General features: G+C 37.1%; 1 protein-coding gene across 2 annotated transcripts in view; it reads right to left on the reverse strand.

Moving 5' to 3' along the window:
- Positions 1-12138, reverse strand: part of LOC146452054 (serine/threonine-protein kinase mig-15-like) — a 27793-nt gene extending 15655 nt beyond the window's left edge. For both annotated transcript variants that reach the window (XM_085098229.1, XM_085098228.1), the window contains exons 1-15: positions 11785-12138; positions 11295-11360; positions 6607-6663; positions 6198-6242; positions 5752-5832; positions 5145-5193; positions 4981-5042; positions 4792-4882; positions 3992-4064; positions 3333-3390; positions 3138-3192; positions 2325-2488; positions 2132-2219; positions 1520-1613; positions 1072-1139 (exon numbers count right to left, since the gene is read on the reverse strand). In XM_085098229.1, coding sequence (XP_084954355.1) covers positions 1072-1139; positions 1520-1613; positions 2132-2219; positions 2325-2488; positions 3138-3192; positions 3333-3390; positions 3992-4064; positions 4792-4882; positions 4981-5042; positions 5145-5193; positions 5752-5832; positions 6198-6242; positions 6607-6663; positions 11295-11360; positions 11785-11826 — 1093 coding nt within the window. In that variant the 5' untranslated portion in view covers positions 11827-12138. The remainder of the gene's footprint in view (positions 1-1071; positions 1140-1519; positions 1614-2131; positions 2220-2324; positions 2489-3137; positions 3193-3332; positions 3391-3991; positions 4065-4791; positions 4883-4980; positions 5043-5144; positions 5194-5751; positions 5833-6197; positions 6243-6606; positions 6664-11294; positions 11361-11784) is intronic.
- Positions 12139-13790: the final 1652 nt, after the last annotated feature.

Genomic DNA, 13790 nt, shown 5'->3' on the forward strand with positions numbered 1-13790 from the left:
TTCCAACAGCGCCCATCCCCCCCCCCCCCCCAGGCCGCCCCCGGGAATTAGGATTTTTTGAAAATAAACTGGCAAATGCCCCACCGCCGCGACAAAATAGTTGTTGAAATGCCCCGGGCTGGTGGCTCAAACATGTCAAAAATGTTCTATTTTCTTCGTTTCTCGTCTTACTTTCAGTAAAATCTAAGCTAATTCAGACCAAATTAAGTCCTAGCTGGGTCTTGTTTCCCGTAGTTAGTGTAAACATAGGTCATTCTACAGCTCTAGCGTCCCATTTTATGTCCTATCAAGACGGATTCAATAAGAAACTTACTGTATTTGCTGATGAATTTGTCATTATGCTGTAGGGTGAAAAAAGTGAGATGGTCAAATGCCCTGGGGTAATTGGGTAGAAGGCTAATGCCTGGCCCCCGGGATGGACAGTGTGGCAAAATGCCCCACTTTTGCCCGGGGGGGGGGGGGGGGAAGGGATGGGCACAGCTGGAATTGACTGATGCATAACCTACTGTAAAACCTGGCAGATAAGTCACACATTTTTAGTGGTAAATTTAATTCTAAATTGGGGATGCAGCTTATCTTCAGGAACATCTGAGAAACCTTCCGTACATTCCCACATGAAAGAGTTAAGTCCAGTTCCTGCCCTTCCAAGTTAAATGCTGGACTACTAAGTTCTTCTCACACAAACCAAAACATATTTTCAGTTGCCTTGTTACTTCCCTGAAAACTTGGATTTATTAAAGAAACATTGATTCAGTAAAAAATGTATGATAAAATGATTTATTGCATGCTCAAGTAGGTAGACATCACACCATTCATAGCTATAATTTCACATAAGTATTTGAACATTCATTTTTGTTCAGGTTGAATAATCAAATACATGTGACTTTACATTTGGTAAAACAAGAATGTGATTGGCAAAACCTTTTTGTTTGAAAATCTGAGCTTATAAACTTGGTGTCCACCTTATCTACTGGGTTTCACACTATTAACTTAATTACTGTTACCACTGCTGTCTTGGTTGTCAGTTTTCTGGGTCACTGCTTTTATGGCATTTTTTTTATACCAACTCACCTCTTCCAAATGTCCCTCCTTGCATAAGGGTCAGATTTCTTCTCAAAGTTGATTGCACATTGACAATGCTACAGTGGAAGAAAGAAAACACACGATAAAGCCGCTGATACACCTTCAAAACTTTTAGCTGAAACTTGTGTGCAACGGCGGTGCAAAACAAGTTTCAGCAGGCGTTGCACAGTGTCACATGGTCGGTTTCGTGAAACTTTTTTGAACTTCCATTGCAAGAAAAGTTTCACGAAAAGTAGAACCGCTTTCTACTTCAGTCTGCAAAGGCTCGCAACGGTCGCAGTGGTGAAAAAACCAGTTTCACCATGTAACACCACTTCCTGAAACTAGTCCCTTTCGCCGTTGCACACAAGTTTCAGCTAAAAGTTTCAACATGTAACGGTGGCTTAAGTCTTGTGATAGTTGCTGTGAATCAGTAGACATCGCACAGGTTTCTTACCCCATCTCCTCAGCAATCATTCCTGCCAACAACTGCTCATCTTCCTCCTCGCTGCCAGAATACTGGAATTCTTCCTCATGGTCGGGAGGAGGAGCTTCAAATACAATGAAAAAAAAAAATACTTGAACAAACATTATTTGTAGCTTCAAACTACAATGCAATCAAAATAGTACCTAATCTGATTTGTCAAAAGACTGATAACCCATTCTTTTTAGGAGCCGATAACTGGTTATTTTTACTGTCTATTCATGTAAATATTACCAACTATTATAAAAAAAAAGAAATGTTTCCAAAATTATTGACACTGCTTTCAAAATTCATCGTATTTTGTTTTGGGAATTTCCTTTCCATAATTAATGTAAAAACATCCAGCAGATAATATCACATTGAAAATCCATTGCCTGTAAAGAAATCATCAAAAACAGTGCTGAATTCAAGCTGTGCCACGTTTCGTTTCCATTCTTCTAGAGGCCATCTCACTCCCTTCATTCACTGGGAGACAATAACAAGATGGTGTCTGGACACCAGATATTCCAAATTTATTACCTCCTTTTACAAATCTTAGCAAGAACCCTACCATTTCCAAAACAACAACAGAGCACTCACACAAACCTTTCTTCTTTTTCATCCTGTCAATAAAATCTTTCAACTCTATCCTTATTTTTCGTTCATGTGACCTCGCATCCCGGATAAACTCATGCTGTAAATCAGTAATGACAAGGGAAAAAACATTTAATTTCAACTAAGCTGCAAATGTGAACACATTTATAACGGCACAAGAAATGCAATAAAAAATGTTGTGCACCTGTAACAATTGATCAGCAGTGGGTCTTCTTAGATAATCTTTAATTAAACAGGTGTTGACAAAGTTGTGGAATTTCTTGGACCATGCCTTCTTAGACTTCAGACGAGGGGGGTCACTCCGTGGGATGAGAAACAAGGCTCTCATTGGATGCATGTCGCACAGAGCTGTGAAAAAGAGAACACCACACAAGGGCCATTTATGGGGGAGGAAATAATCCTTGTCTTACCTTACATGTGCAGTTTTGGTCACACTTTTTTAGTGCAACTTTTATCATGCTCAAGTTGCAATTTCAAATCGCCTGTGTAAGCTAGAGGCAATTTCAGCAGGATTTGTTGCGGTGATATTGCAGGGTTTCGAACATGTTTTAAACTTGATGCAAACTTGCAGGGTTTCTCAGAAAACGTATGACAATAATTATTGTGCTGAAATTGCAGCTGGTTTAGACGTGACTTGAAGTCATAGCCTTGTGCAAGAAAATTGCAGTGAAGGGCAACAAAAGTTGCATCAAAAATTGCATCTGTAAATGGACCTTTAGACACCACTCAAGATGGAGAGATTACCGGTATGCTAATATAATGGTAACAAATTGTTGCCAGGGTATTGTGAAAACTGTGCCTTAACAGTGGTACATTATTTTTTTTTTTGAGGTCATAACAATAATAATAATAATCATCATCATCATCATCATGCCAGATACGAGTCCCAAGATCCATTCATTTGTTGATCGACTGTCCCATACGATCTCGACTCCGAACTGTATTAGGAGTGCGTTCTTCCTACGTCAAATGCAATTAAATTCCAAATAATACTCACGAGGCTGTGTTTCTGCCATCTCAATCGAAGTGATTCCAATAGACCACATGTCGCACTGAAACAACACATGACAAAAGTGTAGTAAGTATTGCAGTTTTCTAACTCAGAATCATGATTGTCACGTATTCTACAATCAATTACCCAGTAACCACTGCAAATCAGTTATGACCTAATTAATGATGTGTTAATACATACCCTGTTGTCATAAGTAGCGTCAGGTTGCTCATCACATGCAATCACCTCTGGCGCCATCCTGCAACAGCAAACAAGCATTTCTTTTTGTTTTAAGGACGGTGCCTACTTTTGTTACTGCGCATACCTTCTGCGCATCTCGAGATACTCGGGTTTCCTATGGGTGGTGCCTTCTAATACAGGGATATTTTTGCACGCTTTAAAACTATGCGCAGAAAGCAGATCTTAGCAAGTGATTTTGGTATCCAAAAAGAAAATTGGGGGTAACCACCCATTTTTCAGAGATACTAAAGCTTCAATTTGGAAAAAAGCGCCATACATTGGTTTGTATTTTACTGCTTTTTAGAATAATTGTTCCTTAGTTAGCTCTAAAAAATGCGTGGTTACCCCCAATTTTCTTTTTGGATTTCAATAGCCGCTACTAAGATCTGCTTTTCCCGCATAGTGATAAACTGCCCAAAAATACTTCGCTATTAGTAGGCACTGTCCTTAAATCTCCATGGTCGAGTTAAAATACCCACACACATGAAATATTTGTTTCACTGACAAAATCCAGATTTATAACTTAGCCAGAAAATTAATGAATAGACAGGATGAACTTGTTCAGAGAAAGGAGACCGTAACAGGATCAGACCAAACCTTTAAACAAACAGGTTTCTCACCAATAAGGCGTGCCAATAAATGTGTTTCTTCTTCCAATGGTTCTGTCCAACTGAGCACTAACACCAAAGTCAACTACAAGAAGATTGAAATTTAACATAAACTCAGACAATCAATAGAATAGAACACCTAAACCATTCAAATGGTGCTAATAATGATGATGATGATGATAATTGCCGTTGACGTTGTCATCATCTTTGTCATTGCCACTATCATCATCATTGCTGTTGTCGTCATCATCATCATTTCCATCGTCAGAAACCTTTGAGCCCAGTACCATGCAGGGCAAAAACAAGGTAGGAGACCATACCATACCATACCATACCATACCATACCATACCATACCATACCATACCATACCATACCATACCATACCATACCATACCATACCATACCATACCATACAATACAATACAATACAATACAATACAATACAATACAATACAATACAATACAATACAATACAATACAATACAATACAATACAATACAATACAATACAATACAATACAATACAATACAACTTTATTGATTCCATCCACTAATGGTTTTTCAGAAACCAATTACAATGAGATATATAATAATAATGGTTTAGGTATATATACTCATGCTTCAAACTATCTCCCAGTTGCATACATTGTCCAACTCATCTTTGTGCTACTCCTGAACAAACTTAAGGCCACGTAGGGTAACCCAATTTGGAAAAAATTATTCCAAATTATTCTTCCATTGAGATGTGTTATTAAATTTAATAATTACTTCATGATCAATGAGATTCAGAAGGTGATATCTGTAATACTTACCTAATTTCACCTCTGCGCTGTCTGTTAGCAACACATTCTGTCCTTTTATATCTCTGTGTATAACATGATTTTGATGAAGATGGCTCACACCCTACAAAGGACAAAATATTATTTACCACAATGATGTGCAAGCTTGCGGAAAAAAAAAGCATTGTTGCTTAAAAGGCTAGACTAAACAAGAAGACTTACATTGAGCACTTCATGACAAATGTATGAAATCCATTCCTCCTTTAATGCTTTTCCTCTTGAGGCTACAGGGCAAAAGCAAACAGTGGATTTAAATTATACAATTAAAGTTTGGTCTAGTAAGTGAGATGGATTTTAAATTAATGTTAAAATTATCTTGTGCTTACCTTTCACTAGGTCAGTTATGGAGCCTGCTCCACAGAATTCCATCACAAGCTGTTCCAGAAACAAATTAAAACATATAACTGAACAACTTCAAAGATGTACTGTTGTTGTTGTTGTCATTGTTGTGACTAACTTGAGTCAGTGGTATTACTGAGCCTTTCAATAACATGCAGACTTCAGAAATTCAACCAACCATAGTGTATTCCACTGCCGTCACTCAGCTCAGTGAGGCCTCTTAGAAAACTAAGATATTTTGATCAGTGAGTTCAATAGGTGACATTCAAATGCTGTGATTGGCAGATTTCAATCCACTTTGTCAGTTTCTGAATTTTTGCTGTCAGTCAGTTGATGGCAGTAAAACCTGCAAGTTGTTAGTTGGGTTTTGAAGTCCAGAGTTCACATGTTATTGAAAGGCGCAGTTATGTAACAAAAGCACCTCGAAACAATTGCAAAGTTGAAGTTGCAATTATTTTAAACAAACTTTAAACTAACTAACTAGCCAGACGTCGACTCATATTTGATGTACTGATACGTGTACAACACACTTGGTTAAAAAACAAGCAAGATCTATATTAACGAAAGTCAGCTGAGCAAAGCTTGTGAACCTACCCATAGCTGATCCTCCTGTCCTGGTATGCCCTTCTTCACAAAAGCTCCATAATATGTAGCTATGTTGCGATGATGAGAAAACTGAAGAAAAAATGTTCACATCAATTTCATCAACTCTGTCAATTTTCCTCAAAAAATAGATATCATCAAGCATAAACTGTTCCTTGTTGACTGATTGCACACATTGAGCTTAAAGTACAAGAATAATGTAAAGTACATTCAGTGGAAAGCTGTACAAGGGCCACATAAGTGTAAATAATTGACACTTACAGTATGTGGCTATTGACTATTGTTGACATTATTCTAAACAGCATAATTTTTACAACTTAATATCATGATCATCATCATCATTATTATACAAATGCCTAAGATCTAAGACTCTCTTGGTTGTTATGGTACCCATACAAACACAAAACTTCTTAACATTTTCAAACTCAAGTGCTCACCTTTCTGAGAACATTTATTTCTAGTTTGATTTCCTCCTCCTCATCCTGAAAGACATACAAAATATTCAAGATTGTAAGCTGTTCCTCCATTAAAATGATTGATGGCATACAACAGAGAAGCAACAACCAGTAAAAGAAAACAACAACATCAGACAATAGCAGGAAATTTCCATACTAATATTTGATGTTCTTAAAAGAGTCGTTTAAATGCAAAATAATGTGAGTCTTCAAGTTTCTGTCTGACTGAATACACATAATTAAAGTAATACTACATCTTTGGTAAAAAATTTTTAAGGCCGATCACAGTTCATACATTTCTGCTGTGGGAAACACAAAAAAAAAAAAAAAAAAAATAGCAGCAAAAGAGATTAGACCTGTATAATTTCCCATATACAACAAATAAACTAACTTCAGTAACATCCATGATCTTGATAGCAGCCAGCTGTCCAGTCCTCTTGTGACGGCCCTGTGTCATACATAAAAATAAAAGATTACTGTTGGTAAGAATTAAGGTTGTTTGATGCGTATAAGTGTGGATGTATGGAGAGTTACATGCGATTGACCCAACAAATTTAAAAGTCCAAATAATCAAAGAGTGTTAAGATTTGCACCTGCAAGTGTCAACCAGATGTTTTTGAATGAGTAAAACTTGTATCAAAGATAAAATCATTTTCGTTATCACTGTAAAGATGATTATTCTCTGCCCTCACTATTAATTATCATTTCTATTGTTTTTTTTATGTAAAAATTGTAGTATGATTTTATGGAATCTTAATTTTCTTGTGTTTTGTTTTGTGCTACTTAGTTAGTTGCACGTTATACGCCAGTTAGCTGCACATGGCAGTGACCAACTTGAAAGCCTAAGCTCCTTTGGTCACTGCGCACGTTTTACCCTTGATGATTTATGTAATTTAATGTTGTCTTTATGTTACTTAAACGCAAACTTAAAACATTTCTTTTTATGCAAGCTTATGAATCGTGATGTTTTTATTTGTTATCTGATTTTTGTAATTGTGTACATTTATTTATCTTGTAGTTAGCGTCTAGTTTTAATGCGAATTTCTTGTAATCATTTCCACTTTTTTAGTTCTATCTTATTTTTGTAAACAGCGCCTTTGAATCTTGTAGAAAAGGCGCCATATAAATGGATTATTATAATTATCATTATTATTATTATTATTTTTACTATTGTGATGTATCGTAATTTTCTATTGTAGTAATCTATTGAAATAGTGTATAAATAAAAAAAATCTGAATCTGAAATCTATTGCTTCCACTCAAATTTCACTAACATCTAATTCGGTGCATGCAAAAACATTCTAATGCACATTCAAACTTCAAAAGTTTAGAAGGCTATCACATCATACTCCTTATGTTACTTTTTTTCGTGTGTGTCCTGTGCTAGGTTCATATTTATTATTTTGTGTAACACAGACACTGTTATCAAAGTTAGTCTATCTACTGGACAAGTGTCTATTCAGGGCTTAGCCAAGCTCAGTGGGTCTGGAAGGGTACTGTCTCTGTGAAGTGTATGGTTTTCAAGTAGCGTAATCTGGAATGGGGTAGCATCAACTGGGCTACCATAGATCAAAGGAAAGTTGCTTTTATTAATCCAGGATATTTGGTCACCCATACAAGAGTGTGGGAAATTCATTCCATATCCGGAAGCTTTGTGGATGTTGGCATGTTCGTTTTTGGGTACTCTTCAGAATAGGAACTCGTCTCATACATGCAGTTGCTGCACTTTTCAGTTTTAAGGATGTTTTTGACATAAGGGGCACTTACTCTTCTTACTATTACTCAAAGGAGGGTCATGGTGATTTCTGTGTCTACGGCTTCTAGAGAAGTGTAGACACTATGTTATCGGGTTGAGTGAAAGAGTGAAAGAGTGAAAGAGTGTAAGAGCGTAAATGCCACAGGAATCCCAAATGGAATCCTATCGAAAGCCGACGCTAATCCTCGACTGACCGAGATCTAAGCAATTGTATTTCCGGATCAGGACAATGGCGACAATACGGTAAATGATGTTTTCCGATGTTGATTTGCTTTTTACAAATAGTTTAAGTGATGATTTGAACCAGAATTCTGTAACTTCTGTAATTTTCATCGCAAACGTGCCCGAATTTACTTTGAGTGATCGCTTTGAACAAACACGGAGTGTCTTCAAATTTTACATGCGTGTTTGCATGCACGCAAAAAAAAAAAAAAACTGGAAGTTTTGGCCTCTAAAAGCAAATGCATCGTTTATTTCAATAAAATGTTTTGTTGGAAAAGCTTTTTGTTGATTTTTGTGTCTTTGTCAATTAATATATGCGCTTGAGAAGCGACAAGTGCGTAATCAAGGACAATTTGCATAAGCGGGTTGAAATTTGATATGCCAAAGGTCTTCATCAACATGCCGTGAATTTTAGATATTTTTGCGTTCAAGTGTGTTTTTCGGCAAATGATTAATAGTAACGATATCATTTTATGTCAGAAAACATTTTGTTTAATAATTCCAGTTTAATATGCAGTTAATTTTGGAAGCTAACGACATTTATTTATCTACTGCGCATTTTAAACCGCTCTTACTAGGAAAAAGTTAATTTATGCAAAAACTATGGAAACAAGACAGGAGTCAAAGGGTTAAAGAATGCTACTTGCCATTCACAAGTTCAGTATAGATTAATTAATAGTTTCTGTTGCATTTTATGCCTACGTTTCAGGTTAGAACTTTGCTTTCAGTACTTTATGTTTAGAACTTTGCTGCATTGCTTTCAGTACAAAGTTGTGGTTCACGTTGTAAGATTATATAATATATTGTTTATGTTAGAATAAAGTTACAGTTCTCTTCTTACAAAATGTTTGTGGTAAACGATACCAGCTTAATCTCAATCTCACCAGTATTCTGTGCAACATTTTTACAACCATTTTTTTAATCTCTATCCTATTTCCACTCCTCCCTCTTCGTTTTCATTTCAGTATTATTTCCCTTTTCTTCAATTCTTTTATATCACATTTCTATACCATAACTGCAGTAGACACATGCAGTCTGAGACTGCCTATTTTTTTTTTATGGTGGAAACTCTGGGTGAGGAATCAAATGGAATATAAATTTTTCTGCATTTGTTTTAGAAACTTGGGTATACCTCGTGAGACTGTTATTACAACATTCAGAAAAATCAGAGCAAATAGAAAATTATGTTTCATTTCTTCATCCCTACATGGCCTAGTTTATCTGATGTAAGTTGATTGTGTTCAGTGAAGGGAGAAAGTCATGAATGGAGCAAGTTGTTTACATGCTGGGTGGGTTTAAAATCAGAAAGTGTTGCTTATTTCCTTTATTATTTTTCAAAACTTCAAACTAGAACATTTGACCAAATATAAATTGTTTCCTTTTCCAAAGTAAAAAGCCTAATTTAGTGCTGTTGTTTAGCTCGGAAGAAGATGACCCCACAAGGAAAGCTGTGGTAGGTGGTTATACAGTCAAGAATATCTCCTGGTCATCTTAGGTCGTCTTCATATTCCAGAATAGGATTAAATAGCCTCTACTTTTCTTGTTTACGGAAATTTGTTTCGCTGTATCTACAAACTTTTACTCAAATGTAATATCCCAGACCCATTTTTGTATTCTGGTAATTCCAAAAACCTCTGATGATGGAATTTTACTGGCCACCACATGGTATTCTCATTGGTGAAGACAGTCATTTAAATAAAACCTTATCATAGTTGCCAGTCACTTAGGCAGACGACTGTTAAGGACGGTGCCTACTAATACCGAAGTATTTTTGTGCGGTTTAAGACTATGCGGGAAAAACAGATCTTAGCAAGGCCTCTTGGAATCCAAAAAGAAAATTGGGGGTAACCACGCATTTTTCAGAGATAATTAAGCAATAATATTTCTAAAAAGCGCCAAAATATAAAGCAATGTATGGGATTTTCCCCTTAAATTGAAGCTTAATTATCTCTGAAAAATGCACGGTTACCCCTAATTTTCTTTTGAGATACCAAAAGCACTTGCTAAGTTCTGCTTTCTCCGTATAGTTTTAAACCGCGCAAAATTATCCCTGTATTAGTTGGCACCACCCATAGGAAACCCGAGTATCTCGAGATGCGTAGAACGTATGCGCAGTAACAATAGTAGGCACCGTCCTTAAATAGCCAGCTTGTTGTAGGATTCTCAAATGACAAACCAACTAAATTCTAGCATTTGATATAAGAAATCCTGAAAAATAATCTTCAGTTGGAATTTTTAAACAATTGTTTGTTATCAAGAGTAATTTATTGTTCACAAAAAAAAAAAAGAAAAAAAAAAGAGTAATTTATTCTTCATACAAGTACACATACAGAAAAAAGTATACAGCCTTACTGTGATGTGCTTAACTGAAGGAAAAAGACAGGCATTGCATCTTAAGCACAGCTGTTGTGTAATAATACTTTGTCAACATGTGGTTTTATGAGAGGATTTGCTTTGCCAATCTAACCTTTTGAAAATAGAGTAATTGAAAAGGTGAGAGATAACAGAAAGTTCCTTTCATCACGTTAATTTCTCACAAACACCCAGAACTTTGGATTTGATTGCTATCCAAGCATGCTATGCTAAACACATGCATCCCACATGGAAAATCCATTTATGCACGCAACGTAAATTATTAACAAAACTGAAGGATCAAGGGGCAACAAATTCTCGCTTCAGCACGCTTACATAAAATATATTATACCGAGACAAGCGGGAACCTTTTCATAGAACCGGGAAAACAAAACAATTTGTTAAAATTTGATTTTCAAACATATAGGCTTATTTTACAACCAAAGAGCTGTAAGATAAATAATTGTAAACATTCTTAAACACTGTAATGACAGTCGAATTTTCCCGATGAATGTTAGATTCCACGCATACATAAGACTATTATAATGTTACAGCAACTTGTAACAATATGCTGGAGTTCTCTGGATTGTAAAGTATCGCTTTTGAAAAGGTGGTTTGTATTTTCAATTCTAAACGAATAAACATTTCACACGGAAAATGAAAGACGTGAAAAGAATAACAAATCAGCAGCGTATTTACAATAACGATTCATATCAGTGAATAACTTTATTCAAAACATATTAGTTTACCTTATGAACTTGGCCGTAGGTTCCATTTCCAACTACTTCGACCAAGTCAAATATTCCGGCTGGATCCTGTGAAGTTAATAAAACAGGCAGTGCATTCTTCTTAGTCTTTCATTCTCCTCGATTACAAACCAAGATATATAGCGATGAAGATAAAGCACAATAGGTATAAGAATCCCCGGGAATTTGGTGCGAGAATTACTTCGTCTAGACAATCGGGTGTTACATGAAATTGACAATAGCCACATAACGACATCACCGTAAAATTTACAAGTTCATTTCTCTTTAGGTCCTTCGTTCAATATTATCCTCGTGACAAGAGGCATAACGAGGTTTAGAACGTGTTAAGAACCCTACAAATTTACGAGCTTAAAAGCTTAAAATGCGATCCTCAGATAGATTGACCAAGAATGTTAGAAAGCCTTCCACTTCAACTGAAAAAGTTGAATACAACTGGGATTTATATAAAAGCAAAAAGTGAAATTTCGCTCACCTTCAGGGAGGCTAAATCAATATCGTCCAGTCCGTACGCCATGTTAATATCCAACTCAACGTGAAATTGCAACCGCAGCTATCACCAACGAAATATTTCAACCACTGGTGAAGCTTACGTAAACTTTGCACGGGAAATTTGTCACATCCGACAAACGTGTTTGAACTACCGCGCTACGCCTTGTCACATTTAAATATTCCTTAGTTCATAACATTCATTCGTTTACACTGAGGACTTTTGAAAACACAAATTAACGCTCTCGTTTCGTGCAAAGTCTACACATGAATATAGCAGGACTTCGCTGGACAGCAAAACATTGAGAAGCCATACTCATAAACAAAGCCGAGGGAGGAGCTTGGGTCGGATCACGTGATATCATGCTGTGTGAGTTGCCGCTGACAGTATCTGTCTGTCGTACACTATGAATATTACGTAATCAGAGCGCGCGAAAAAATACTATCAGCTGGTTTGTCACATGTGGTAAATTTGAATATTTATATTGACTATATTTTCAAGCAATAATTCTTTTTCTAGCATTTGTTTTTTAGCTTCTTATTGTAATCCTCAGTTGCTAATTAGCGCTCCTCTCACCCTCTGCCCGGTGCCCACAACTGAACAGCATGCCTCCCAAATGCGCAGGAGTACCCAACGACACTTTCAGAGAAAATTAATCGTATGTTGCACTAAACACTAGCTCAGTGTCCCTACGTCAATCTTGGTTACTATTTAACGCTCCTGGGAAAAAAATACCCGCTCTTCACTGTGCATGTGGTCTGTAAAAAAAACCGTATCTTTTGGAAACAATCAGTGTCGGTTACATTGACACGGTTCGGCAGGCTCGTGATTACAAGGTCAAGTATGTTGTTGCCACAAGTGCGTTTTTTATTGAGTTGTGTCAAGAGGTGGTCGTGAAGGGTTTCAATAAGTTCGTTCACACCCAATGAGCTGTCAGTGGAGTCCCAGAGGATGTCTGGCAAATTAAAATCACCCGAAATGCCAGAATGTAACATTTCAGAGACGCTGATATTTTGGTTCAACCATGTCTCATTGACGCATATATATAACGTCAGAGTTTCGGCGTACACCAGGCCCTGGAAGCGATGGAGGTTACGCACGGATTGCCAGTTTGTTGTGCTGTCTTTGTGATAACTTTTTAAGCTTCTGGCATTCATCACGAGGCAATTGATCTTACCAGCAGTCGAAGCAGAAACTGGTACAGGGTTAGGATTGGTGTCACCAGACATCAAGAGGCGAAAGGTAGCATCTGAGTTGTTGTAGTAATAAACGTGGCACATTTTCATTGCATGGCACAGTAGTAAGTGTTAGTCTAAGTGTTGACTTGATAGCCAAAAGCAGAAAAATAGTTACGGCTTTCACAGAGCTCTTCGAGTGACGACCTGATTCCCTTAACAATGTCAGCAATCGTTTTTGGGAAAACGGCAATAAAAATTGTAGCAATGAAATAAAGTAAAAGAGTCCAAGACTAGAGATCGCCGATCGTTTAAACCCGTGCGCATGCTCAAACCTCAAAACGTACCACATGGAAGACAAAATGACTACATTGTCATATATATACATGGCTGAATCTCAGTTTAAGTCAGTAAGATGGAACTGAGGTGCCTACGAAAGGGATCTGTCTCATATGGTCTAGGGGCCGACTTTTCTCTCCCTCACTGTCTTGTCGGGGACAAGGTATCGGAAAGCACCGCGGAACCATCTCCAGCTGGCATAAGCGAACCGCGGGCCGAAATCTCGTGGTGCATCGTCATGGTACAACGCTCCGGCAAAGTGTCCAGAGGTACCGCTGTCGGCTGTATTTTTCTCTCTTTTTCAGCCATTTTGATATTAAGGCTGGCAAGTCGCCCGAAGACATCGTAAGGAAAGAAGCGTTTCATTAATGTCCCTTGTCATGTCCTTGTCAAATTGTTCCCCTGAAACACGTTGCCTTGAAAATATAACATCGATAACGCGAAGGGAGGATTGCAACCCTTCAAGGGTGTCCAAGA

Source organism: Pavona decussata, unplaced genomic scaffold (genome assembly GCF_977016875.1).
Source record: "Pavona decussata unplaced genomic scaffold, jaPavDecu1.1 SCAFFOLD_381, whole genome shotgun sequence".
Taxonomy (NCBI): domain Eukaryota; kingdom Metazoa; phylum Cnidaria; class Anthozoa; order Scleractinia; family Agariciidae; genus Pavona; species Pavona decussata.